This window comes from Osmerus mordax, chromosome 18 (assembly GCF_038355195.1).
Source record: "Osmerus mordax isolate fOsmMor3 chromosome 18, fOsmMor3.pri, whole genome shotgun sequence".
Taxonomy (NCBI): Eukaryota; Metazoa; Chordata; class Actinopteri; order Osmeriformes; family Osmeridae; genus Osmerus; species Osmerus mordax.
In genome coordinates this window covers 2998449-3025487 of record NC_090067.1, presented here as the reverse complement: position 1 = coordinate 3025487, position 27039 = coordinate 2998449, and the positions used below count along the sequence as shown (strand labels likewise).

General features: G+C 48.8%; 1 protein-coding gene across 1 annotated transcript; it reads left to right on the top strand.

Moving 5' to 3' along the window:
• The first annotated feature begins 205 nt into the window (after positions 1-205).
• On the top strand, positions 206-27039 carry LOC136962457 (zinc finger protein ZFPM2-like). The gene is made up of 6 exons (XM_067256241.1): positions 206-352; positions 14070-14100; positions 14277-14366; positions 23791-24036; positions 24206-24415; positions 24608-27039. The coding sequence occupies exons 1-6, from the start codon at positions 206-208 to the stop codon at positions 27037-27039; spliced, it is 3156 nt and encodes a 1051-aa protein (XP_067112342.1).

Sequence of the window (27039 nt, the reverse complement as noted above, 5' to 3'; positions counted from 1 at the left end):
TCATTTTGAACAATGATTATAGTTCAATGAACAAATGATCTAAGGTGAATGTGTATTGTATCCAAGCAATTGAAAATCGTGTTAGCGTTTTGAAAAATGTGCATTTTGATCATTATTTGTGAGTTTTGTGTCTAGAGTTTTGAAAAAGGACATCAAGGTTCTGAAATGAGTGTTAAAGTGATTGTAAAAGACTGTAGTAGAAAGCATGACTCAGACAGGGGGGCAGTGTCATCTAGTGGTTGGGATGGAGGTGTTGGTGAGGACCAGGGCTCCAGGGCTCCAGGGCTCCAGGGCTCCAGGGCTCCAGGGCTCCAGGGCTCCAGGGCTCCAGGGTGGAGGAATGGAGGTGTTGGTGAGTTCCAGGGTTGAGGAGGTGGAGGAGGTGAAGGAGTGGAGGTGTTGGTGAGGTCCAGGGCTCCAGAGCTGGTTCCAGATCTCCTGAGGTTCTGGAAGTTCTGAAAGGTTTCCTCTCTGCTGTAGTGCTAAGTCGAAGGTACCCCTTCACCATGGTAACCATACGCAGACAGAAATAGGCCTGTTGTCACGGACACAGCTGAGGAGAGATGGATTGAGCGACAGCAGAACATCTTGTGCAGATATGGACATCAGGCACACACGTACACACAGAGAGACACAGACACACATGCACTCACAAACATACACTAAAACACACATACTCAGACACACAAACTCACATCAAGCCCACGCACAGATACACCGTTTTGTGAAATACTATAGCCGTGGCCAAAAGTATTGGGAGCGACATACAATTTGTGTTTGCAAAGCTTGCTGGGCCTTGGCATAAAATGACTGCTAGCATAATTTCAGTAAGTCATATCATCAACACAGGGGAAAGTGTGAACTAATTCTAGCCAGGTGAAATCACTCTATCATTCTGATTGGAGTTTAAGAGCAGATTGACTGCTGTAAAAGAGGGGACTATTTGCATATATTGAAAATGTTCGCCTTATTGTGTGCCTTATTGTATTCCAGTATTCTATAGAAACATGTGAAAACATGTTCCTCAAATACTGAACAAGCAAACTTTGCAAAACACAACATTTGTCATTACCAAAACTTATGGCCACGACTGTATATCCTTCATGGTCCCAGTGCCATCCAGTGGCGATTTTGGCAGATGCATGTACATTGCAATGGCACTAGATGGCAGCATTGAGCAAGACAGACATTTTTTACCTGTGTCTTTGCTCATTTCATTGGGGAGCTCTCATACACACACGCACACAGCTCTCATACACACACGCAAACACACACAGGCACACATGCAGATACACACGCACCCTTGCACACACACATTGTGCTTGATTTTTGTAGTTTGCAAAAAGTCTCTCCCTCTCCTTTGAAATCAGACCTCCGTAACCTGGGAGACGAGATGGGAGATTCTAAAAAGGCCATATCGACCAATCAGTGGCAGATCTCCAGGAGGACAAAAGTTAGCTGACACGGAGACAGGAAGCAGAGATGCGTCCTGTCTTGTCTCGTCTCCTTGACGACAGAGACAGGGCCATTTCCACATCTCCGAGACTTCAGATAAGGCTGAGGAGAGCCTTGCTCGTTAGACAGTCCCAAATGTCAACAAGCTCTGGAGAGGAGAGGACAAGAGAGGAGAAAGATGAGAAGAGAAGAGAAGAGAGGAGTCCCCCTCGCCCCTCCCCCCTCGCCTCTAACCACCCCTCCTCCCCCCTCCTCCCCCCTCCCAGGGTACATCTGTGTTCCTGAAGAGGAAGGACGACGACTGTCTCGCAACTTTACTTTTTTCAGTAACACAAGGTTGAACCCAAACTGTGACGGCTCATACCCAGGCAAACTTTTTCAATGACAACTGAAAGAAGCTGTGAAGACACATAAACACAAAAAAACACACACACACACACACACACACACACACACACAGGTGTGTGTGGTGACAGGCAGGTACAGACGTCTTTGGGGAGGCCTCCATATGCCTGGCAGACCTGGTAGAGAGTACAAGCACATCTAGCATGGAAACATCAGAGAAAGGAAGGGGGGAGAGAGAGGGGGGAGGAGAGAGAGAGAGAGAGAGAGAGTAGGATAACTAGAAGAGGGGGAGAGATGGAGAGAGAAAGGATAACTGCACAGGGTGAGGGGGAGAGAGACAGGATAACTAGAAGAGAGGGGGGGGGAAGAGAGGGGCTAGGGAGGAAGTGAGCCATGCAAATGAATAGTGACACGAAGCAGGTGTGTGACAGCCATCTGTGCAGGTTCTTCTTTCCTCTAATCTCTCCTCCCCTCTCCTCCCCTCTCCTCTCCTCCCCTCTCCTCCCCTCACCTCCACTCATCTCTCCACCACCCGACGCTCCTCTCATCTCTCCGCTCCTTCTCTCTCTCCTCCCCTCTCCCCTCCACTCGTCTCCTCCCTTCTCCTACCCTCCTCTCCTCTTCTACAGAAAGTGACTAATTAACAGTAGCTTACTGTGCTTCTCTGTTTGCTGCTGACAAGCTGTATCTCAACTCAGCTTCTGGAAACGAAACACCAACTCATGTTAATCCTGCATAAACAACACATCAAATGTATAGGTATACTGCATATATACATATAGACAGTATATGTGTAGATATGCTCATTATACAGAATGTGGGATGGAATTTCAAAACAAAACAATGTGAGAAGATGTGACGAGAGAGATTAGGGGAAGAGAGAGAGAGAAAGAGAGATAGAGAGAGAATATAACACCTTTTGCTAAGATTTGTAGGAATCTAGACCTGGATTGATCAATGTGGTCAGTGTGCGAACGATATGGGTCTAACTGAAAATAATGTGTTTGGTGTTTAGACACACTTTAAGAACAGACCTGCTGTACAGTGTGGTATTAGGTATTAGTATTGAGGGTTAGTATTAGGGGTTAGAGTTAGTGTTGAGGGTTAGGTGTAATATTGATGGTTAGGGTTGGTATTGAGGGTTAGGGTTTATATTGATGGTTAGGGTTGGTATTGAGGGTTAGAGTTTATATTGATGGTTAGGGTTGGTGTTGAGGGTTATGGTTCTTATTGAGGGTTACAGCCTTAACCCTTGTGTTATCTTCGGGTCATTGTGACCCATCAATCATTGTGACCCACCGTCGTATTGCAACAACTTTACCGCATACAAAAACAAAGTGAAGCATTTTCTTTTAACCGTTGGGCTGTCTCAGACCCCCCACATTGCGAAGGTTAAAAGAAAATTATTTTTATTTGTTTTTGTATTGGGTAAAATTGGGTAAACACAACGATGGTTCGTTATGAAGGGGAGTCAGGTGGCTGAGCGGTGAAGGAATCGGGCTAGTAATCCGAAGGTTGCCAGTTCGATTCCCGGTCATGCCAACGGACGTTGTGTCCTTGGGCAAGGCACTTCACCCTACTTGCCTCGGGGGAATGTCCCTGTACTTACTGTAAGTTGCTCTGGATAAGAGCGTCTGCTAAATGACTAAATGTAAATGTAATGTATGAACCTTTGGGTCATGTGACCCGAAGGCAGCACAAGGGTTAAGAAAGGTTAAAGAGCTTAAATCAACATCCTGGTGATAAGCTATTCTTCCCTCTCTCCTTCCTTCCTAACAATTTACCATCACAATAACACCTATTACAATATGAAGGTGCACAGCTTTTCCAACCTCCCAATCTTACCTCCCCCAGCCCTTTAGCCTCCTAGCCTCTCCTCCCCCGGCCCTCCAAACTTCCAGCCTCTCCTCTACCAGCCTCCCAGCTTCTCCTTCACCAGCCTCCCAGTCTGGGCCCCCAGCCTCCCAGCTTCTCCTTCACCAACCTCCCAGTCTGGGCCCCCAGCCTCTAAGCTTCTCCTCTACCAGCCTCCCAGCCTCTCACCCCCCAGCCTTCCCAGCCCCCAGCCTCTCCTCTACCTCCACCTGCAGTCAGCAAACCTAATTATTTCCTATCAGCCAGATATGCAAAACCATGAAATAGGAATAACCCATTTGTGATCGGACTGTTTGGCGTGGCCTCTGTCGAGGAATCCAACAGCATTTTGATCTAATCACGACAATCGGAATATTCACACACACAATGGTATCTCCCCCTGGCAGCCCAGCAACCATTACCACGGAAATGCGGGTAATTTATTAACACTTATCAGGACCTGAGGAGGCCCTGGCACTGCAGTCTGTCAACACACACACACATACACACAAACATACCTATACAAACCCATACACACACCATAAACACGCACAAACACACTCCCATGCACATACCTACAATCACATCACAAACCCACACACAGGGAGAGAATACCGCTTGTGATAACAGATGATTTATAACGCACTGTTGTTATTTGCTGGGCCGATTTAATTAAAACGTGTGTCCAATTTTGCCTGCTGATCTCCAGAGTTAAAAGTTCTCCTTTAATTCATCTTTTCTCTGCGTGAGCAGGAGTGAACAACATGCCGGATTCACCCTCCGAGGAAATGCTTTCATCATCAATACTGCTGCACATCCTCCATTCTGTGGTACATTCCTGGACAGATGCTAAAGACACTGCAGGCCAGGCAGAGCAGAAGGCGGTGTCGTCGTGTAAATAAAGCCAAGCATTGTTCACAGAAATGTGTTTGCTTTGCAAATCCTCCCTAATTTAACTTCGACATAAAAAACGAAACGGTTAGTCCAGTCAGGTCTGTAATCCTGTTGCATTGTGGGAGTAGCTATCTGGTCTCCCAGCCTCAACGCCTCACACACACATACACGCATGTGATGTACACACAAGCGCACGTACACATCGTAAACACTCACACACTCCTCACCCGCTCACACACACACACCTCACCGGGCATCAATGTAATTAGGGTAACAAATGACCAGCAAAACAAACAAACACACACAGCAAGAAACCAAACAGACAAACACCAGCAGCTTAACACTGAACACACAGAAAAGCCTGTTTAAATCCTCATCTAACCAAAGGATGGGTCCACACACACACACACACACACACACACATACACACATACATACATACATACATACATACATACATACATACATACATACATACATACATACATACATACATACATACATACATACATACATACAGGACACAAACACAAACAGACACACACACATACTGTAGTACACACATACACACAAACAAACAAACAAACAGTCACGACTGTACACAGAGACCCAGAAGTAGAACCATCTGTACATCAATAATGATCACCATAACAGGGGGATGGGGAGGGGAGGGGGTCCAGTTGGGGTTGAGGGGGCTGGGATTCGTGCTGATGAAGAGATCTCAATCATCCTGTTAGAGTGATGTTTTGCTTTTGGAAAGTGTATGTGTGTGTGTGTCTGTGCGTGTGTGTTGCTGGGCTTATCTCTGTTGGAGACCTCACCAGGTTCACCCCTCCTCTTCACTCTGTCCTGATCTCCGTGCTGTCATCCATGGGTCTCCTGTCTGACAACACCTTTCAATCTGACACGGCTGTCTCACACACACTAAATACACACACACAACTCTACACATAACCACACACCTCACCCACACACACACTTCATCCACACACATACAAACACACACACACGTCATACACACACACACACACACACACACACACAATGTGTCACCTTGCTGTATAAGTCTAAGATATAAGCTCTTTAGTACAGTTTCTATGGTGGCATAGCCTGAGATCTGTCTTTCTCTCCTACTCTGCCTCCATCTCTTCCACTCTCTCCTCCTCTATTCTCTCTCTCGCTGTCTCTCTCTTCCAGTCTGTCTCTCTGAATCTCTTTCCCACGATTTCTTTGTTTCTCTCTCACTATCCATCCCTCCATCTCTCTCTTTTCCTGTCTCTCCATTCCTGTCTGTCTCTCTCTTTCTCTCTCCTTGTCAGTACTGAACACTGCCTATGTAGTGTAGTGCAGTGTAATCAATGTTCAAAGGAATATTTTCTGGCCCATTTTTTCTTCTCTTCCTGCTGTTTAGGTCTGAAAATCTTGTCAATATTATATTGGCACAGTGGTTCAAGTTTGGCTCTCAAACACAGGTGACCTACATTAGGAGTCAACAATCAGTTTTTCCCTGCTGCATTTTCTCTCTCTTCTCCCTCTCACACCAATTATTTAACCCCGCACCCTCGCGCTGCTTTGGCAGATAGGAACATAATTGCATGTTATTTTTTAATTACAGCTCAAAAAACGAACGTGTAGGACGAGGGTCGTCAAGGTGCCGCTGCATTGTTACTTCCCTATCCCGCCTCTCTGATCGCGTGAACCGCGCTCCTTTGCTAAGAGATGATAAGCCGAATATCCATGTTCACCGCATAATTAATCCATCTTCTGCGCGCTTCCCGCGCCAACTCTGCCGTTATCGCTCTGGCGTGCCTGGATGGCGGTGGAATCCTTCGTCAGTTGGAACTTATTGATGGGGCCAATGAAAGAAGAGGTGGAAATCCCTCAATTTAACTCTCTGATCGCTGGGGAGATATGGAGTCTGGCGCAAGCTGCCTCGGCGCCTATTGCCGAAGGGAAGCAGTCCAAGGGAGACAAATTCTTACCATTATGCTAGCTCTATAGCCTACATATACACACAAATCTGTTCAATGTAACCTATGTATTTTTTGGTTTAATAGGCTACTTAATAATTCCATGTTTTTCAGACGCAACAAGCAAAGCAAAGGTCCAATTCTAGACCCTGTAATCCCGAGACAGGCGTTCAATTATTAAGATAATTAATTATTCAAGAATACAATTAATTTGTTGCATTTTAAATGTTTGCAAAAAAATACAACTAAATATTCGTTTAGTGGTGAAATAAATGGATTGTTTCAACAGCAGAAACGTTTTTGTTTTCTTTCAAAATCGAAAGTGGGCCTTAAGGTCTCAAATCTTTAATTAGGCTAATGCATTCAAGGAATAGGCTACAGTGAATGTATATATAATAACGAATTTTAAAATACAAATAAATAATGTTAGCCAGTTTATTATAGGCAATGTGCTCCGAACCATAGAATTAAAAGCTATTCTTAAATCAGCCCATTATCAATTAATTTAAACATATATTCAGATACGATGTGTACTTCAAACCAATAAGTGAGATTCCATGACACTTTAATCAAACCACTACAATCAGCTTGTGTGATTTGCGCCTGTGGCTACGGTGCCAGGAGACACAAACCTCAGAAACAAAACTGCGACCCGCTGTCAACATCTCTCTCCAGGGCGTGCTGACAGCGGTTATCTCAAGCTCGTCTTCACAGGACGGGGGGAGTCACGGAGGCGTGGAGAGAGACGTGAACACACATTGAAAGCGTCGGTGTGTGACCACGTTGATGTCACTTTGTCATCCTCTAGTCTTGGGCAGCACGTACAGCCGTGTTCTGACGAGACGGACCGTAGAGGGATTAGAAGACGAATCACCGTCTCGGAACATGTCGAGGAGAAAGCAGAGCAACCCAAGGCAGTTTAAACGTAAGTTTTTACTCTGTTTTGCCTTTCCTTCTAAGAGTGTTTAGGTTTATCTATTTATTTGTATTTCAAATAAATTCAAACTATTAATTTACTTAGGCATGAGAATAGCCAAAAATATTGCTCTTAATTTTTTCCTATTTATTATGAAGTGTGTTGATATTTCTTATTACTGAATGCCACTGGAGGGATTGGTTGTACACATACATTTGACTTTCTGTTTGTGGAGTGGAGGATGAGAGGAGTATTCTATCCAGCGGAGTATTCTATCCAGTGGTCGTGCCTGGGTTGATAGGAGGACCGTGATTGTCGGGTTGCTTCAGTGACCAGCTGTACCGGAAGGCTATACTGCTTGCGAAAAGACAGTTTATGAGAGATGATTCAAACAATCACATGACAACAGTAATAACGACTTAGGACCAACAGCAAGTCTGACATGCACATCCTTCTCCCTTTCTCACTCCATGTCTGTCCTTTTCACACTCCCTCTCTCTCTCGTTTTCTCTGCTGCCTGGGTCAACTTAGGATAACTTAAGTTCCATTCCTCTTTTTTTTCCATCTCTTCTCCTGTCCACTTTCCTATTCTCCTCCTTTCTTCCTCTCCTCCTCCCCTCTCCGCTGTCTTCCTCTCTCCTATGTCCACTTGTCCTCTCCCCCTCCGCTTTCCTCCTCTTCCCTTCTGGCCTCCTCTCCTCTCCTTCGCTCTCCTCTGTCCATCTCCGTCATCCTCTCCTCTCCCTCTATGGCCTCCTCTCATCCTCTCCTCTCATCCTCCCCTCATCCTCCTCTCATCCTCCTCTCCTCTCATCCTCTCCACCTCTTCTCCTCTCATCCTCCTCTCCTCTCATCCTCTCCACCTCTTCTCCTCTCATCCTCCTCTCCTCTCATCCTCTCCACCTCCTCTCCTCTCATCCTCTCCACCTCTTCTCCTCTCATCCTCCTCTCATCCTCTCCACCTCTTCTCCTCAGCTCCAGGGTCGATCATAACCAACACAGTGACACGGACATGGCAGGTTTAGGATTTCACAATGACTTCAGGGCCACTTACTGGCCGCTGTGCTGGCTGGCAGCAAGTCCTCCTCTCCTCTCATCCCAGCCAAGATGGCTAACTCTGGCTGGGTTGAACTGGGCGAATGACACTAACCACTACCAGTTCCAAGACCAGTAATGATAATATAATAGTCATGTGTTCACCAGCACCAATACCAGCACAAGTACCCAGTACCCACTACCACTACCCAGTAACCAACACTAGTACCAGTAACCAACACCAGTGACCACTAGCAATACCCAGTACCCAGTACCAACACCAGTAGCAGTAACCAGTAGCAGTTCTACCAGTCAATCAGACAGTTCCAGATCCCACAGAACTCAGAGGACAAAAGGTTGTTATAGGGTGAAGAGATGAGCTCCACCCCCCCACCCCCCACACACACACACGCGCACACGCGCACACACACACACACCAGACACACACAGTACCATCTCCATGCATGGCTGTTATCTATCTCCACGATTCATAGACTATTTTCATATTTTGCTTATTCCATTCTCTGGAGTGCCCTCTGTGCCCAGATTGAGAGAGAGGGAGTGAAAGAGCTCCATTAATTTGCCCTGATGACTGGAGATAAGAGGGAGATAATGGGGGAGATAGGCTGGGGTAGATACACCATCACACATACTATTATTACTATTAGAGGCTTGGCTGGTAGTCTGCAGTTTGCTGATAATCCCCCACTCCTCTTCTTCTCTCCCCCTCTCCTCTCCTCTTTCTCTCTTTTGCTCCCTTGTCCTCCCTTCTCCTTCCCTCTGCTCTGCTCTCCTCACATCTCCTCCTCCTCTCCTTCTCTTCTCTGCTCTCCTCTCCTCCCTTCTCCTCTCCTTCACTATTCACCCTCCGATAACAAAAAAAATCCCTTTCTCTCGCTCCGCTATTCCCCCCTTTATTACTGTGGCTGGATGGACTGATAATACGGTGATAAATTATGTATTTCTTTTTGCCTCCTCCCCCTTTCCCCTCCCTCCCTCCCTCCCTCCCTCCCCCCTCCATTTTTGTCCTTTTGAAAGATCACATTCTTCCTCTTTTTTTTTTCTCACACAGATAGTAGATGTAACAAAGAGGGCTCTGGGACCCCCCAGCCCCAGGGTGAGACAGGGTTTACAGCCCCAAGGGGCTCCATGGGATGGAGGTGTTACTGGGGTGGTTAGTTAGTTAGGTCTGGGGTAAGTGTTACTGGGGTGGTTAGTTAGTTAGTTAGTTAGTTAGTTAGTTAGTTAGGGCTGGGGTAGGTGTTACCGGGGTGGGGGTGGGGGGCAGATAGGGCTGGGGAAGGGATTTCTGGGGTGAGGGAGATAAGGCTGGGGTAGGTTTTACTGGGCTAGGGGGACAGATAGGGTTGAGGTAGATGTTTCTGGGGTGGGGGGGGGGTAGAGTAGGCTGGGGTAGGTGTTACTGGGGGAGAGAGGTGCAGATCCTGTCAGCCTTATCAGCCCTCTATCTAGCCGAGGCTGGTGGCAGCTGTTGTTTTAACCCTTATCACACAGGGAGCTGAGACACACACACAGACACATACATACACATACACACATACACACAGGCAGGTGGCAGATGGGAATGCTGTCCTGGGAGGAGGGGGATTTATGACAAGGGGAAGATGGAGACAGAAGACAGGGGGAGGAGTACTGGAGATGGAGAGAGATTGTAGAAATATGAGAGATTCACTTACAGGGGGGTGGGTAGAGCATGGGGATGGGTATAGCTCAGTGGTAAAGCAATTTTACTGCTGATCATGAGGTTGTAAGTTCAACCCTCCCTTCGCCCTTGTACATTTCTTTGGATAAAAGCAAATGCTAAATGGATATTTACATATTTCTTACAGGACAGATGTAGCAGAGTTTAAATATGTTCACATTAAACAGCAGGGAATAACTTATCCTAAAACGGCTTGTGTAATATGGAATTAATTCTGAAAATATTGAGTCAATTTCATAATTCCTGGCGTTTAATTCCATGTCGTTATTTGAATAATCAGTGAACTGGTGAGAGGATTATAATGTGTTGAGAAGCTAGGAGGGGGAGAGGAGAGGAGAAGAGAAGAGAAAAAGAGGAGATGAGAGTATAGAGAAATGTAGACGAGTGTGTAGATGAGAGGAGAGGGACAGGGAGATAGAGAGAAAAATGCGAGTGAGAAGAGAGCGATAGAAACAGAGACAGAGAGAGAAAGAGAGAGTAACCAAGAGTTTTTGTTTGTGTGTGTGAGAGAGAGAGAGAGAGAGAGAGAGAGAGAGAGAGAGAGAGAGAGAGAGAGAGAGAGAGAGAGAGAGAGAGAGAGAGAGAAAGTGAGAAAGGAACTTTGAATTAACTCCTTTGATGAAAGGCTTCCACGGTAACAGGGATTGATTAGGCCCTTACCTAAAGAGATTGGATGGATCTCCACTGCTTAGCCCAGCTTTCTGAGTATGGGGGATTATGGGTAATGCGGTACGGTGGGGACAGATAAACTCCAGGGAGAAGGGGCTGCTGGTTTGCCCCCACCCCCGTACCCAAACCCTGGTCCCCATCCAGAACCAGAAATAACTACATTACCCATCTCTCCTTGCACTAGACGTAACTACATTACCCATTTATCCTTGAACTAGATATAACTACATTACCCACCTCTCCTTGAACTAAATATGACTACATTACCCACCTTTCTTGAACTAGATATGACTACATTACCCACCTTTCCTTGAACTAGATATAACTCCATTACCCATCTCTCCTTGAACTAGATATAACTACATTACCCATCTCTCCTTGAACTAAAAATAACTACATTGCATATCTGGTTGGATGGCATGGCTTTATCTCATGCCAAGTTGCAACAGCTGGAAAGTATAAGACGAGGATGAGGAAGAGGTGGAACAGGAGGAAGATGAGGAGAAGAAGGAAGAGTAAGTGAGGAGGAAGAGGAGGTGGAGGAAGATGAGATGGCATGCCTCTCCTTCCTGTCTATTACCTCAGCTTTAATTAGGAAGCCTGCTTAGGGCTTTTACTGTGATACACACACACACATACCCACACACACACTCAGCAGTGCAGTGGGATGATAGGCTTCCTCAGTGCTATCTCCATAAAAACACACACACCTCCTACAAGCCAGGAGACAAACACACACACACACCTCCTACAAGCCAACAGAGACAAATCCAACCATGAAATGAGCAGTCTCTCAGAACAGCCCAGCATTTTGACTCCATATTTCACTGTGTGTGTGTGTGTTTCTACCTGTGTTTTTGCCTGCATGTGTGTGTGTGTGTGTGTGTTTGGTTGTACATGTGTGTACTTGTGTTTCCTTCTCTCTGGCAAGAGAAAGAGAGAAAGAGTTTGAGAGAAAGACAAAGAGAGAAAGAGAGAGAAAGAACAAAACGTGTCCTCACGTTCATGCAGGTGTTGAAACTGTAACTCCATGTTCTCACTATAGCATATTTGCTATAGTGAGTGTGTGCTTGATTTCAATGCAATCATGAAAATGTAGGTAGATACATGGGACCAGTAGATATGTATGACCAGTATATTTGACTCCCTACTATTCAAAATGGCCGCATGTATCCGTAATACCCACAAAAAAAGTTGAGGAAAGCGGACCAATCAGAGCCCAGGTGTTTCACAACTCCTGCACGGTAGCCTATTGGTACGGGACAAAAACATGTGGAGGCCCCGCCCACCCTGTGCAAAAAGGTCCGTACAGATACGCTGTGGTGAGAAGCTGGCATTGGAGGAGACAGCAGGAATTTGCCATCATGAAGGAGAGACTCCAGCACCCCGGGCAACAGCAATCAGACGAGGAGGGGGGTGCGGGGGGGGGGGGGGGGGGGTGCGCGGAGGGATGGAAATTAATCAAACATAAAGAAGTGAACCCCGAGATTGAACTGGTGGACACTTCCCAAAGGCAACGTGAGGGAAATGGAAAATCAACAGTGGAGCGACAGATAAGACATGAAGAAGAAGAGTGAGAACGGTGTGACACCTTTCACAGCGTCGCCGGCTTCTTCATTTACAGGGTGGTTCAACCGCTAGGCTCTCTCTGTTCTTGCTTCTGCTGCTGGGCAGCTGGATGTACACACGCACACACGCACACACTCACTACCGAGCTTTGTCTCATTCCTGTGTATTCAGGATATGGTTGAATTCTCTTGATATGGATTCTCTTTCAGTTCATTTTTCATTTCCAAGGGGCGTTATCAATAGGCACAGACCAAAATATCTCTGGATGCTATTGGATAGAATTGGATAGATATGACCAATCAGAGGAAATAAACGTAATCTTGGTTGTTTGTGTTCCTCTGTACAGTACACCTTATTAATCCCGCCCCATAACAGTTATACGATTGTGATTGACCAGACCTGATTGTGGTTGGAGGGAAATCTGTTTGAATGGTAGGGTGGCTAGACCCATCTGCCAGAGCAATATTTGCGAAATTGCCTGACATTTTATTCATTTACCTGACGCTTTAACCAAAAGTGACATACAAATACTGCATGTAGAAAGTAGAAGGTAACATAGTTCCAACTGTATTTTGATGGTCAAAGACAAAGAATTATCTGTATTTTACTCGAATTCTTCTCTCCCTCCTTCCTCTCTCCCCTCTCTCTCCCCTCTCTCCATCTCTCCATCTCTCTCTCTCTCTCCCAGGCCTGCTACAGGCAGGTGTGGGGGGGCTCAGGTCTGAGGGGGGTGTTGTCGAGGGAACAGACCCCTCCTTACTGGAACAGCTCTCTGCTGATGTCATCAGCGGTAGATCAGGTGAGGAGCATCATCCTCATCCTCTTCATCCATCATCATTGTGGCGTTCAGGTTGGAAGATCATTTCTCCACTCTCCCGTCCATCAGACAGACTGTCATCATCCTCCTCGTCATCTTCTCCCTCATCGCCTTCATTGGTTGTTCTGACACAGGCGAGGATCAGGTGGTGGAACGCTACTACTTTGTGCCTTTAAAACCCCTCACTTTTAACCCTCCCCCTCCTCACCTCACCTCACCCCCTCCTCCACCTCTCACCCCCTTCTACCCTCCCTCTCCCCCCTCTCATCCTCCTCTCCCTCTCCACGCCCTCCTCCGCCTCTCACCCCCTCCTCTTCTTTCTCTCGCCCCCTGCACCTCTCCCTCGCCGCCTCTCCCCCGTCTCTCCATCCTGGCTTTCATCATAGTATTCAATTTTCACAAACGAAATGTGTATAAACACGCATACAACTTGATGAGTTGTAAACCCAATGACAAACAAACACCGTGACCCCAGGGTTTTCACCGGGCCCTTTGAACTGAAATTCAATTACGCCCATGCCTCTTGGCTACACCTGCTGATCACACATTGGGTTTGGTCTAATTCCTGGACCGCCACAGGGCGGAGTCAGGTCCGATTGGCGTGACGCCGGGTCCTAGAAAATTCCTTCTCCTCCTCAACATGGATCTCCCCTTTGAACAATCTCTTTGTATTTCAACAGTTCTTCTCCGCTGTCTAATAAACAAAGCGGAAAGAAAAATCATTTTTAGCTACAAACTCACTCATAGTGGCTCACTGGGACGAATCTTCAAAGGAGAAGGAATCTCGTGTCACGGTGTCACTTCTTTTTGTTCTTCCTCCAGATGTCGTGTTCCCTGGGGTTGTTAGAATCAGGTCCAGGCTTGTTACAGGCTCCCATGTACCTCACACACACACACACACACACACACACACTCACACACACACATGCTCTCTTACACCCACACCCACACTCACATATTCACACACCCACTCACACACCAACACACACCACAGGAGGTAATCTAACCTTTGACCCTGTGCTCCTGCAGGTGAGGAAGAGGCCGGGCCAGCAGAGTCCCAAACCAGGAAGTCACTTCCCAGCCCACCAATAGAGCGACAGGAGGAGTGGGATGGCCCAGGTAAGCTGATTGTGATTGTGCTGACTGTTGAATGAGTTTGGACTCGTCACTGAGATAATATGTAAATATGTAAATGTGCACATTTAGCAGACACTTTTATCCAAAGCAATGTAAGGGTGGATTTGAAACTTGCTGTCAGTCCATATACCACCATCACATAACACACACCCAGTCACCCCTCCTACAGTAACAGGGCGGTCTAGTTCCACCAGGAACGCACGCACACTCTGACATTGTTCCGGGTGTGACAGGATGCACAGTGCTCTGCTGGTGTTGCCTGCACCCTGGGTTCTGTCCTGCTGTCTGAAGGGGGAGTGATGGATATTGGAGTTCTCTGACACGGGTGTCGAGGTGTAGTCTCGGTTGGCCATAACGCCAAGGCAAAGTATCTGTACTGTCAGCGAAGTGTTCACTAACGACTGAGTCTTCCTGCCTGAAACGCTCTCTGATCCACAGAACTACCTGACTGGAGGGAACTACACCTGTGTCACACACACATGGACACACACTCTCTCACACGCACACACACCCAAGATTAGAGCTCTCTCTGCTGTAGAGGAGTCATTAAGCACTACTTGATGTGGTGCTCTGAGGAGTTGAGATCAAATCTACTCTGATTGTCATCTGGTCACGCTGTGTTTCTAATAGCTACTATGTGTGGTGTGTGTGTTTGTGTGGGTTCACACTCTCTTTCTGCATCCCTTTCTCTTTTTTCTCTCTCCCTCTCTCGCTCTCTCCTCCATCTCTCCATCTTTCTCTCCCTATCTCTCCATCTCCCTTCCTCTTCTCTCCTTCTCTCCCGCTCGCCCTCTCTTCCTCTCTCCTCCATCTCTCTTTCAATTCAGTTCAATATGCTTTATTGGCATGAATGTTCCGGTTAAACCATTTTTGCCAAAGCTGTCCACAGACAACTCTCTTTCTCTCTCTCCCCCATCTCTCCATCTCTCCCCATTTTTCACTCCCTCTCCCTCTCCTCCATCTCTCGCTCTCCCCCATATTTTCCTCCCTCTTTCTCCCCCCTCCCCCCTCTCTCTCCACCTCTATCTCTCTCTCCATCTCCCCCCTCCCTCTCTCTCTCCTCCAGGGCTGCTGGTAGAGCAGATAAAGCCAGATCTCAGATCTTGTAGAAACACGTCTCTTTTCTTCTAGATTTCACAGTTCTACGTCGGATATTTGTCTGACATTGTGCCATGCCTTCTTGTTGCTGTCATCAGCATCTCTTCTGCGTGTGGTTGGTGCGTTGCGTATCCATCGCTGTTACTCAGTAGTAACTCTATCACCACTTATCACCAGAATTAAATAGTACTTTGTTGATTATCTTACCGATTCAAAGCTGCTTCATTGGCACCATAAAACATTTCCAAATAATTCAATGCATAGAAAGAACATTTTAAATAATAACAAATATGTATTTGAATATTGCCTTGGATACAAGTGTCTGCTGAATGAATAAAACAGAAATGTCCATAAATATTAATTCTTTCATGTGAAAATGCAGAGTAGAAATAAAGACTCTTTTCATTTTCAAACCCTACTTCTCTTGTCGGGTTTGATAATGAATACCCATCTAAGTCGAAGCAGTCTTTCAACTTCAAAAAGGTTTTCATTCATGGCTGATATTCATACTGACTTTTTCCACGCTGCCCCCCAAAGTGCAATACAAAGATGCGTGATAATCTCATGAACTCCTAATCATTGTTTTAATGAGGAGAATACTAAATTCAGAACAAGTTTAATTTCACTGCAGGGTCCAACAGCCAGAGCTCAACTGATTCCACCAGAAGTTTCTGTGACTGCCAAGAAATTGAAATGTAGTTCTGAAATCGAATAATGCGTTTGTGACGGAGAGTTATGGATAAGGGGCGGGGGGGGGGGGGGAGTGAAAGAGAAAGAGAAAGGGAGGGAGGCCATGTCCTCAGAGGACAAGGACAGATGGATGGATGGATGGGGGGATGGGGGGATGGGGAGAGTAAGGATTTTAATAGTAGTGTGGATTAGAGAAATCCCTGAAACAATGTTAAATCATTAAAGTTTGAGACGACATCAAAGTGACACAGACTGAGTCTCTGAATCCTGTTCTCTGGGGGCCGAGAGGAGAGGGGGAGGAGAGAGGAGAGGGGGAGGAGAGAGGAGAGGGAGAGGAGAGAGGAGAGGGGGAGGAGAGAGGAGAGGGGGAGGAGAGAGGAGAGGGGGAGGAGAGAGGAGAGGGAGAGGAGAGAGGAGAGGGGGAGGAGAGAGGAGAGGGGAAGGAGAGAGGAGAGGGGGAGGAGAGAGGAGAGGGGGAGGAGAGAGGAGAGGGGAAGGAGAAGGGGAGGAGAGACAGGGTGGAGAGGGGAGGTAAAAGAAGAGAAATGCGGAGATCTGAGTTGAGAAAGAGACAGGGGGCAAACAGACCATCCATCTCAGCTACTGTGTGTGTGAATCACACCTCCAGTAGTCTAACCTCCTTAAAGTTGTGTATTTCTAGAAGCATCGTTGTATTAGTTGTGGTAAAGAGAGGTGAAAGAGGAGAAAGAGGAGAAGGAGGAGCGATGCAGGAGGAGGAGGAGGAGAGGAGGGAGGAAGAGGAGTAGGAAGAGGAGAGGAGAAGGATATAGAGGAGGAGGAGAGGAGGGAGGAAGAGGAGAAGGAGGAGGAGAGGAGGCGGATATAGAGGAGGAGGAGGAGGGAGGAAGAGGAGAAGGAGGAGGAGAGGAGTCGGATATAGAGGAGGAGGAGGAGGGAGGAAGAGGAGAAGGAGGAGGAGAGGAGGCGGATATAGAGGAGGAGGAGGCCTGTCTCCCAGATAGAGACGAGTCATGTCATTATGATGGTTGTATGGATGCAGATAGAGACAGAGAGGCTAATCTGCTTGAAACGAAACATACTGCCGCTGTCTGATTATGCAGGCCTGCGCTCGATTCAATTAACACGCGGTTATCACAGCACCAACAAGCTGCTGGTAATTAAGACGGGGGGGGGGGGGGGGGGGGGGGGGGGAGAGGGAGAGAGAGGGAGAGAGAGTGGAGAAAATATGTGTTGCTGGATCATCACTCTGTTTATCAGCTTGCACACACAGCCCCCCCCCCCCCCCACACACACACACACACACACTCCCCATCCAAACACACACACACACGCAAATTCATGCACACATTTGTTTATCGGCACAAACACATTCTCGAAGCCATGAGTGGAATTTCAATGATGTCTTAGTTTAAGTTGGAATATGAAGGGGGGGGGAGGTGGGGGTGTTTCTTATTTTTTTAGTTTTATTTGTTTTTTAATATTGGTAGGTGTGTGTGTGTCTGGATGGGGGGGGGGGGGCACTTTTCCATACATCACCACGTGTATCACTGTCTCTATCACTTTCTATCTAACTTTTACCATCAGTGTAGTGACTGTACGTTACCGCTGTCACTGTGTCAGTTTCAATCTTATTCCTGTGAGTGTGTCTGTGTTTTTTTTTGCAGTGTTTGGCAATTGGTGTGTCCTGTGTTTCACCTGCCAGTGCTCACCTCACCACTGAGGCATCACTGTGTGTGTGATTACGTTTTACACCTACCGTCACTGTGTGTGTGTGTGTGTGTACCCTTGACTGAAGCACATCAGGGAATCACTCCACACAACTGAACCCTTTTTATTCTCTCAGTCGGCACACTCCGACGCTCAGACACACACGCACCGACGCTCTGATGCACGAAGAACCTCTCCAGGAACTGTCCTCAGAGATAGAGAGAGGAGGAGGGGGGAGGGAGGAGGGAAAAGGAGGGGGGGGGGAGAAGAAATAAGTCCAATGTGAAGGAAATTTGTTTTCTGGTCGACAGACAGACAGACAGACAGGCAGGCAGGCAGGGAGACAGACAGACAGACAGACAGACAGACAGACAGACAGACAGAAAGAAAGACACAGACAGGCAGGCAGACAGACAGGCAGGCAAGCAGACAGGCAGAGATGGGCTGTCTAAATCCCTATCAGACAAATTAAAGTAAATCAAGCATGAAATGAAGCAGGAGAGCCTGGAGATAAGAGCCTTTAAGTTCCCTCAGATTAGAGAAAGAGAGAGGGATGGAGGGAGGGATGGATGGAGGGAGGGGAGAGAGGGAGGGAGGGGCAGATGGGATGAAAGAGAGGGTAGGGAGAGAAGGGTGGGTTGAGGCAGGATGATGGTGCAAGAAGGGTAGACAGTGATAGAAAGAGGGGAGAGATATACAGTATATATATGAGAGAGAAATAGAGATGGATTGAAAGAGAGAGAGGGGGAGAGAGAGGGAGAAAGAGAGAGGGAGAGAGAGAGGGAGAGAGGGGGAGAGAGGGGGAGAGACGGAGAGAGAGAGGGAGAGACAGGGGGAGAGAGATGTAAAAAGGAGAGAGAAGGAGAGAGAGAGAGGGCTGCATCAGGTCTCTTGGTTTGAAGTTCTCCTCCTACAATAACAATCTGTGTATAGGATTACTACACCATGTCAGAGAGAAGCGTGTGTGTGTGTGATACAGGGAAAGGAGTGTGTGTGGTGCGTGTGAGGGATACATAGAGAGAGAGAGACATAGGTGTGTGTGTGAGTGATACAGAGATATGTGTGTGTATGTGTGTGTGAAGCAGAGAGAGAGTTATACACTATAGTCAGTCCACATGACACCTTCACCAACCTACAGTCCGTCTAAACAGAACAAGGAGGCAACACTTTACATGAAGGTTACATAAAACTACCAAACTGGGGACATGATAGTTAAAGATCCTTGTAAAGTGGAATTGAAAATGAGTTTTAAGTTCATCACACCACAGAAGAATGTGTTGTTTACCTACCCATCCGAATTCGAATGAACAAAAAACACCGACAAGTATGTTAATTAGGTTTTGAAATCGTGAGAAAATCAGCAGTCTTTTCTGCCTGAGACTGGGGGGGCGTGTCGCCTGAAGGAGCTGAAGCTCCGCCCCCTCGAATTTATTGAATTTAGCAACAACAGCAACACTAGCTAAATCAATTGCAGATATCAGAACAGACATACCTTGCAGTCTCTGAGTGTTTTATGTGTTAATGGACTTTGTCTTTGCATCATACCAGCTGAGTAAACATAATGCAACCGTCTGTGATCTGACGTAGATTGGTCGCTGTGACGTAGATCGGTTGGGTTTTGAGCTGAAAACGGTCTAACTCCACATTTCAGTGCGACATTTCCGCGCTTTGCACATGCTTTCAGGAACTCATTTCACACTTGTATGGATGTACTTGAGAAGCAAATCATGGAATATGCTTTACAGGTTCTTTAAAGTAACATTGATCTAGAGTACACCTAACGTAAAGTGTGGTCAACATGTTCTAGAACAGTCGGTCTGGTCACCATAGTGACCATCTGGTCACCATAGTGACCATTAGCATGGACTGAGTGTATCACTCCCTGGTTGTGTCAGAGGTGTTCACACAGACAGCATCTCATGCCAGCCATGGGGTCATTACCCAGCATGCTTAGAGAAGCTTTATCAGCGTGGCTCAGCCAATGACAGGCCTCTAATCTGAGGTTTTATACTGACCAGGAATGGGGTCTTTTATCTGGCGGAGAAAGATGGAGGGGGGGTGGGGGGGGGAAAGAGGAGGGGGGGAGAGACCCAGTTGATCTCTTACTGCCCAGGAATGGGTCTTTATCCAGTGGAGAGAGAGAGGGGGGGGGAGGGATAAGGGAGGGGGGGGGTGAGGAGGGAGGAAGGGGGGGAGGGTGTCTGTCCCCCTGAATGTGTTAAATGCCTTTTTCACACCAGAGCAGGATGGAGAAGAGGATTAACCCTCTTACACACACACACACACACACACACACTCATACACATCATATCTCCAGGCTGTCAAACAGACATGGCTGAAGTTTTTAGGAAAAGGAATTGAGGAGAGAGAAGAGGATTGGAAAGGAAAGAAGAGGAAAGGAGGAGAGAAGAGGAGGTGGAGGTTCTTATGGAAGTATGACTAAAGTAAAGGTATTATTTCTTGTTCATTTGTTTTTCAGAAGAGCTAGAGATCATCCAGGAAGGGGCGGGGCGTCGGGCGTGTTCTCGACAAGCACTTCCTGTCGGTACGACCTGGGGTCCTTATGAAGGAAAAGGTGGAGATTACCTCAACTGGAAGTGACACGGTAAGCTGGTCTAGGAGGAGAGGAGAGCAGAGAGTTTCTCAAGGACTAGAGGAGATAGTGGATGAACAACTGAAAGCAGCTCTCTCTTTAGATCTCTCGCTCTGTCTCTCTCCCTCTCTCTCCCTCCCTCTCTCTCTTTCCCTCTCTCTCTCTCTCTCTCTCTCCCTCTCTCCCCTTCTCTCTCTCTCTCTCTCTCTCTCTCTCTCTCTCTCTCCGTCCCTCACCTGTGCCAGGGGGAGAGAGAGTGATGTCACGGTGAGGATGGAAAGCTCTTCCTGCTGGGAAGAGATAAGTGGTCTCTCTCTCTCTCCCTCCCTGCCCTCCTCCCCCCTTCCTCCCTCCCGTCCATCCTCTCATCCCTCTCCCCTCCCTCCCCTCTCTCACCATCATCCCACCGTCATCCTACTCAGTCTCCATTTCACACTCCCACTTGGTGTGTCAGAGAGACAGAGAGAGAGACAGAGAGAGAGACAGAGAGAGAGACAGAGAGAGAGACAGAGAGAGGGAGACAGAGAGCGAGACAGAAAGAGAGACAGAGAGAGACAGACAGAGAGAGAGAGAGAGAGAGAGAGAGAGAGAGAGGAGAGAGAGAGAGAGAGAGAGAGAGAGAGAGAGAGAGAGAGAGAGAGAGAGAGAGAGAGAGAGAGAGAGAGAAAAGGGGGAGTAGAAAAGGGGAGAGATTAACTGAGATGCAAATTAAATACTAATCAGATGCAAACATATTCGTCAGCTGGCGGTGATCAGCCAGTCACAAGGCCCCCTGCAGACTGGCCTGCCTATTGTAGTGCAGCAGCTGTTTCTGGCCCCTCCCCTCCTGGGTTCGGTGACCTTGACTGATCCTAATCATGTTGGGGGCGAAAGGTCACGGCCCGTTAATCGACACAGTCTGGGAAAAAGTGTGAGTGTGTGTCTAAGTGTGTCTGTGTGTGTGTCTAAGTGTGTCTGTGTGTGTGTCTAAGTGTGTCTGTGTGTGTGTCTAAGTGTGTCTGTGTGTGGGTCTAAGTGTGTCTGTGTGTGGGTCTAAGTGTGTCTGTGTGTGGGTCTAAGTGTGTCTGTGTGGTTTTTGTTGGAGTATTGATTTTTAATTAACAGCCAGACTCACTATAGCCTGAAGGCTTGTTTGAGTTCTCCCTCTCACTCTCTCAATCCCTCTCTTTCCCTCCCCCAACCCCCCCCACCCCTTTTTCTCTCCCTCTACATCCCCTCCCTCTCTCTCCACGACCTCCTCTCTCCCTCCCCCTCCTCCCTTTCTCCCCCTACCTCCGTCCCTCTCTCTCTACACCTTCCTCCTCCCTCTCTCCCGTAGAGCTCCGCACAGGCTGTCTCCGCGGTGATCAGCGGGGGGCCAGGGTGGCTACAGGATGTCACGTCACTGACAACGGAGGAAGTGAAGACCAACTGTGTCGTCTATAGTAAAGGTAAACTCCTCCACTTCTCTTCCTCTCCGTCTCCTCCTCTTCCTTTGACCTCTTCGTTCTCTTCTCTTCCCCCCCCTCTTCCTCCTCTCCTCCTTCTCTCCTTCTCCTCGTCTGCTCTCCTTTCCTTTCTTCTCTTCTCCTCTCGTCTCCTCAGTGAAGGTGTCTATAATGAGCTTCCTCCAATGACAGACAGATCTTCCAGTCTGTCAGAAATACACCTTCATTAGCATCTCCCACCTGTCTCTCTGTGTGTGTGTGTGTGTGTGTTTGTGTGTGTGTTGCATTTACGTTGAGCTTAATTACTGAGGCTCCTGTCAGAGTATGGAGATGAGGTGCTTCCTGTCAACCGACACCCCTGTGTGTGTGTGTGTGTGTGTGTGTGTGTGTGTGTGTGTGTGTGTACGTTTTTTCTGGCTTTCATTCCGACAGGAGAACTTCAGTCTCACGTCAAGACGAGTTTACAAAGAAAGATGTTTGTCTGTTTTTCTTTTCAAGTTTTTCCTCAAACAGCTCCTGTAAATTTGCATTTACTAAAACACAGAGAGACACTCGCTGTGTGTGTGCGTGTGTGTTACATACTTACCATATTCGTAGCCCAGGGCTTCTCAGTTATCTGACAGAAGCCTCCCTAATTACAACAACAAGACAAAAAAACCTTGGACCCAAGCCAGACTCTCCCTCTTTCTCTTTCTCTCCATCTCCTTGTGTCTTAATCTCTGCCAGGCACCTTGAAGCCCACACACACACACACACACACACACACTCCTCCAAACACATGCTGATTGGAGTGGAATACTTACTGTACACATATGCGTGTGTCGCTTCTGATAAGAAACTTCTGCATAACTGTGAGCAGACATAATGAACTGTGCATGTGTGTGTGCACGCATGTGGGAGGAGAGGAGAGGAGAAGAGAGGAGAAGAGAGAAGGAGAGAAGAAGAGAGGAGAGGAAGAGACACCCACACACACCACACGCAAACACACCACACTCCCACAATACACACACTCGACACAGACATACGCTCACACACACCACACATACACATGATGACACACACCTGTTACCTCTGTGTGTGTTACCTCTGTGTGTGTTACCTCTGTGTGTGTGCGCATGTATGTGTGTGTGTGTGTGTGTGTGTGAGTGTAGCATCTACCCCTAATTATGCTGAGATAGGAAATGTACGTTTCTGAGTGTTCCCTCATGAGCAGCTGGACTGAGGTAATCTCTTCCCATTAACGCTTTAACGATGCCTCTGATTGGCCTTTGTTAGCTGGACTGAGGTAATCTCCTCCCAGCAACGTTCTAACGAAGCTTCTGATTGGTCATTGTTCCAATGTGTTTAAGCCCATGTCAACCTCATCTCATGTGTGTGTGCATGTGTGTGAGTGAGTGTACGTGTGCGTGGGTGAGTGTATGTGTGGGTGTATGTACAGCACGTGTGTGTCTGCGTGTATGTGTGTTTGTACTTTGTGTATGTGTGTGTGTGCGTCGGTGTGTTAATTACATGAACCCTTTCTCTACATGAAGAGGATTAGGGGTGTGAAGGACAGGGCAGTGTTGTCAGGAGTAATTGAGGCTTATTTAAATACATGTGTATGTGTAATTGATCAGATATGTCTTTTATAGCGTATACCACCACTATGTATGCATACTGTCTATTACTAGTACTCTTGGGGTTTTTCTAGGAGAAATATAAATATTTTCGTTACACAGTGACATTCCAAGAGCAGTGGACCCATATTCAGACCTGAGCTTTCTGTGAAGCTGACTCAATGGAGAGTGCTCCATCTAGTGTTGAAGGAGTGGCATTACAACTTAGTAGCTTCAGCAATTAAAAACCATAACCTCCTCTTCTCTTCTCCTTTCCTTCTCTCCTCTCTCCTCTGCTCCTCTCCTCTCCTCAGATGGTCAGATATGGATCATCACCACCAGGGAGATCCCTCAGGGGGAGGAACTAAAACCCTACGCTATGGATTTGAACCCTTGGCACCAACCGGCCAAACACAGCTCTCCATCGGAGGCTATGTGGCCCGTCCACCAATCATATGCCTCGGAGGGGTTGTATCCAGCCGCCAGACTGCTGGAGTCCATGCAGCTCCTCCCACAACAGGCTACCATGGCAACGATGCTACCCCACGCCATTGTCAACAGTAAGATATTGCCTGATGATTTGTGTGTGTTTGGGTGTTTTTTTCACTGTGATGTTTAGGTTGAGCCAGTATTAACTATGTGTTTGTGTGTCTCTGTGTGTGTCCATACGTGTGTGTGTGTGTCCGTGCGTGTGTGTGTGGGGGTGTTTGAATGTGTGTGTGTCTCCAGAGGACATCTTTCCCTGCAAAGCGTGCGGTATCTGGTTCCGTAGCGAGCGGAACCACCAAGCCCACCTCCTGTTCTACTGCAGTGGGCGCCAGAACCAGACCCCAGAACCCTTCAGCACGCTCCCGCATCACATGAACCTCCCCTACCCACAAGGCCTTGGGGTGGGGCGGGGCCAGCAGGCGGTAGAGATGCTGCTGAACATACACGACGGTGAGGGTTGCCTCCTCTTCAGGAAGTGTTGTTTGTATTATTAGGCAAGATGTAGTTAACAATGTATGTATTATACACATTCAGTTACAAAATCAGATACAGCCTGATGAAGTAATAATCAAAGAATAAATACATAATAATAATAATTGTTTACATATAGAAATAAACCTAATGTGTCCTCTCTTCCCCCAGGTGTAAAGAGGGAGGGGCCTGCAGTGTCAGGTGGGCGGGGCCTGAGGTGCACGGTGTGTGAACACGTAGCGGACAGCCCCGCCTCCCTGCAGCATCACATCCTGTCTCACCTGTCCTCGTCTGGTCACCTGTGTCCCCTCTGTCACCTGAGCTTCCAGACGGCACACGACCTGGACACACACGCACGAACGCACACACGCCGGCCCGGGACGCGCGCACACACTCCTGACAGACACAGCGCCGGGGCCGGGAGCCCCCAGCAGGCTAGCACGTGTGAGACGGAGGGAGGGATGGAGAAAGAGGCTTTCCAGAGCGTTGAAACCGGACCTCCCAGCAAGCCAGAGAACCTCCAGCGGATGCACCCTCCTCTCAAGCAGGAGAGACCAGACTCCACCCCCTCCCCCGCCTCCAGGCCCCCCAGCCGCACCTCCACCTCCACCCCGACCCTCTCTCCCAGGTGCCCAGGCCCCAAGTCCAGCCGGGCACAGCCCCAGGTCAAATCAGAGCCCTCCAGCCCTCGCCCCGCCTCCTCCCCCATACACCCTTCCCTCCGCCCGGCCTTCGCACTCCCCCACTTCCTCCCTCACTTCCCCTTTCTGCAGGATATGACATCACCACCTGGGCCACAGGCTTCGGAGATACTGGCCAAGATGTCGGAGCTGGTGCATCACAGGTTGAGGCAGGGGGCAGGAGCCGGGGCAGGGGGCAACAACAACTACCCCTCCCTGCTCTACAGCCCCGGCCACGGCCACCTCCTCTCTAAAGGCACGACGTGTTTCCAGTGTAGCATCTCCTTCTCCAGCCTGGAGAACTATCTGGTCCACAAGAAGCACTACTGCCAGGGTCGATGGACCCCCTCCAGGCCCCAAGACCGCCCAGCCCTCCTGGACAAGCTGCCCGCCCCAGGGAGCCCCGAGGCTGGGTCCAGGGCCAGCCTGGGTGTGGGAGGTGCCCCCTCGGACCCCACCAGCTCCCTCCTGACCCCCCCTGGCCTGGCTGTGGCCGGGCTGGACCTCTTGAGCACTGACAGGAAGTGGGAAGGGAAGACCACGCCCCCCCGGACTCCTCCAGATCTGGATGAGAAGCCCTGCGTCCATGGAGAGACGGAGGGTCCGGAGGGGGAGGGCGAGCTCCCAGGTAACACCACCTGCCAGGCATGTAAGATCACCTTCAGCCGGACGGAGAACTTCCTGGTCCACAAGCGCTACTACTGCGCCACTCGCCACGACCCCCCTGCCCGACGCAACCACGGAAACAAGATGGCCGCCTCTGCCGCCCAGCGCACCGTCCGCACGCGCCGACGCAGGAAAAACTATGATGCCAATCAGGAGCTTCGATTGCCTTTGACCCACCCACGCTTCCTGGGGATCGGACCAATCGGAGGTGCCGGAATGTACCAGGGGGCGGGGGATGTCTTCGGTACCCATGGCAACCAGTTCCCCAACCCTAGATACGGCCTGTTTCTAGGGGTGGAGCCTAAACACCCAGAGGCCAGCCTCCCCACACCTAGGTCCGCCCTCTCGTCCAGATGCAACAGCCTGGTCCAATCAGAACTGGACACGCCCCCCACAGATACGCCCATGGACCTGAGCAGGAAGCAGGCGTGGCGGCCGGGCGCGGGCAAAGTGGCGTCTGCCCAGATACCCAGAATGCACCAGGGGAGGGACTACCACGAGTGTGTTCCATGTCAGGTGAACTTCGACAGGGTGGAAGATTACCTCCAGCACAAACACAGCTCCTGCCCCGCCCAGGGCAAGAGAGGGAGGGCCGGACCCGCTTCTGAGTCCCCCGGGTCGGGTCCAGGGTCGGGGTCGGAGGAAGCCGAAAACCATGGAGGAAGAGGAGGTCTGACCTTGAAGAGCAGACACACCCCTGTTCAGCAGACCTGCAGTCCTCCCCCATCTAAGAAGCCCCGCTCCGAAGGGGAGCCCCGCTTGACAACGACCCCGGCAACGGCACCCCCAGCCTTCTACATCTTGCCCCCCTGCACCCAGAGCTCTGCGACGGTGGTGAGGCAGAGGGAGGAGGAGGCGGTGAGGCAGAGCCCTACGGAGGCCTGCGAGGGTCAGGAGGACCAGCCCGTACCTGAGGACGCCTGCCAGGAGACGCCAGGCTCGCTGACACAGAACGGCCGCCGCACGGACTCGCCTCAGAGCCAAAATGGCTGCCGGTCGGACGGGTTGGGGACTGTGGGAACGGAGGATGACGCAGGTGTGAACTCTGACCTCTCCAGGAGTCAGGGGTCAGGCAGTGCGGCCCCCTCCTCGCCTGCCTCCCCCTCCCAGTCCGTGCCGTGTGTGAGGAGAGGTGTGACTGGAGGCAGTGTGAAGTACTGCCGTCCGTGTGACATCCAGTTCAACAACCTGTCCAACTTCATCACTCACAAGAAGTTCTACTGCTCCTCTCACACGCACACGCAGCACGTCAAATAA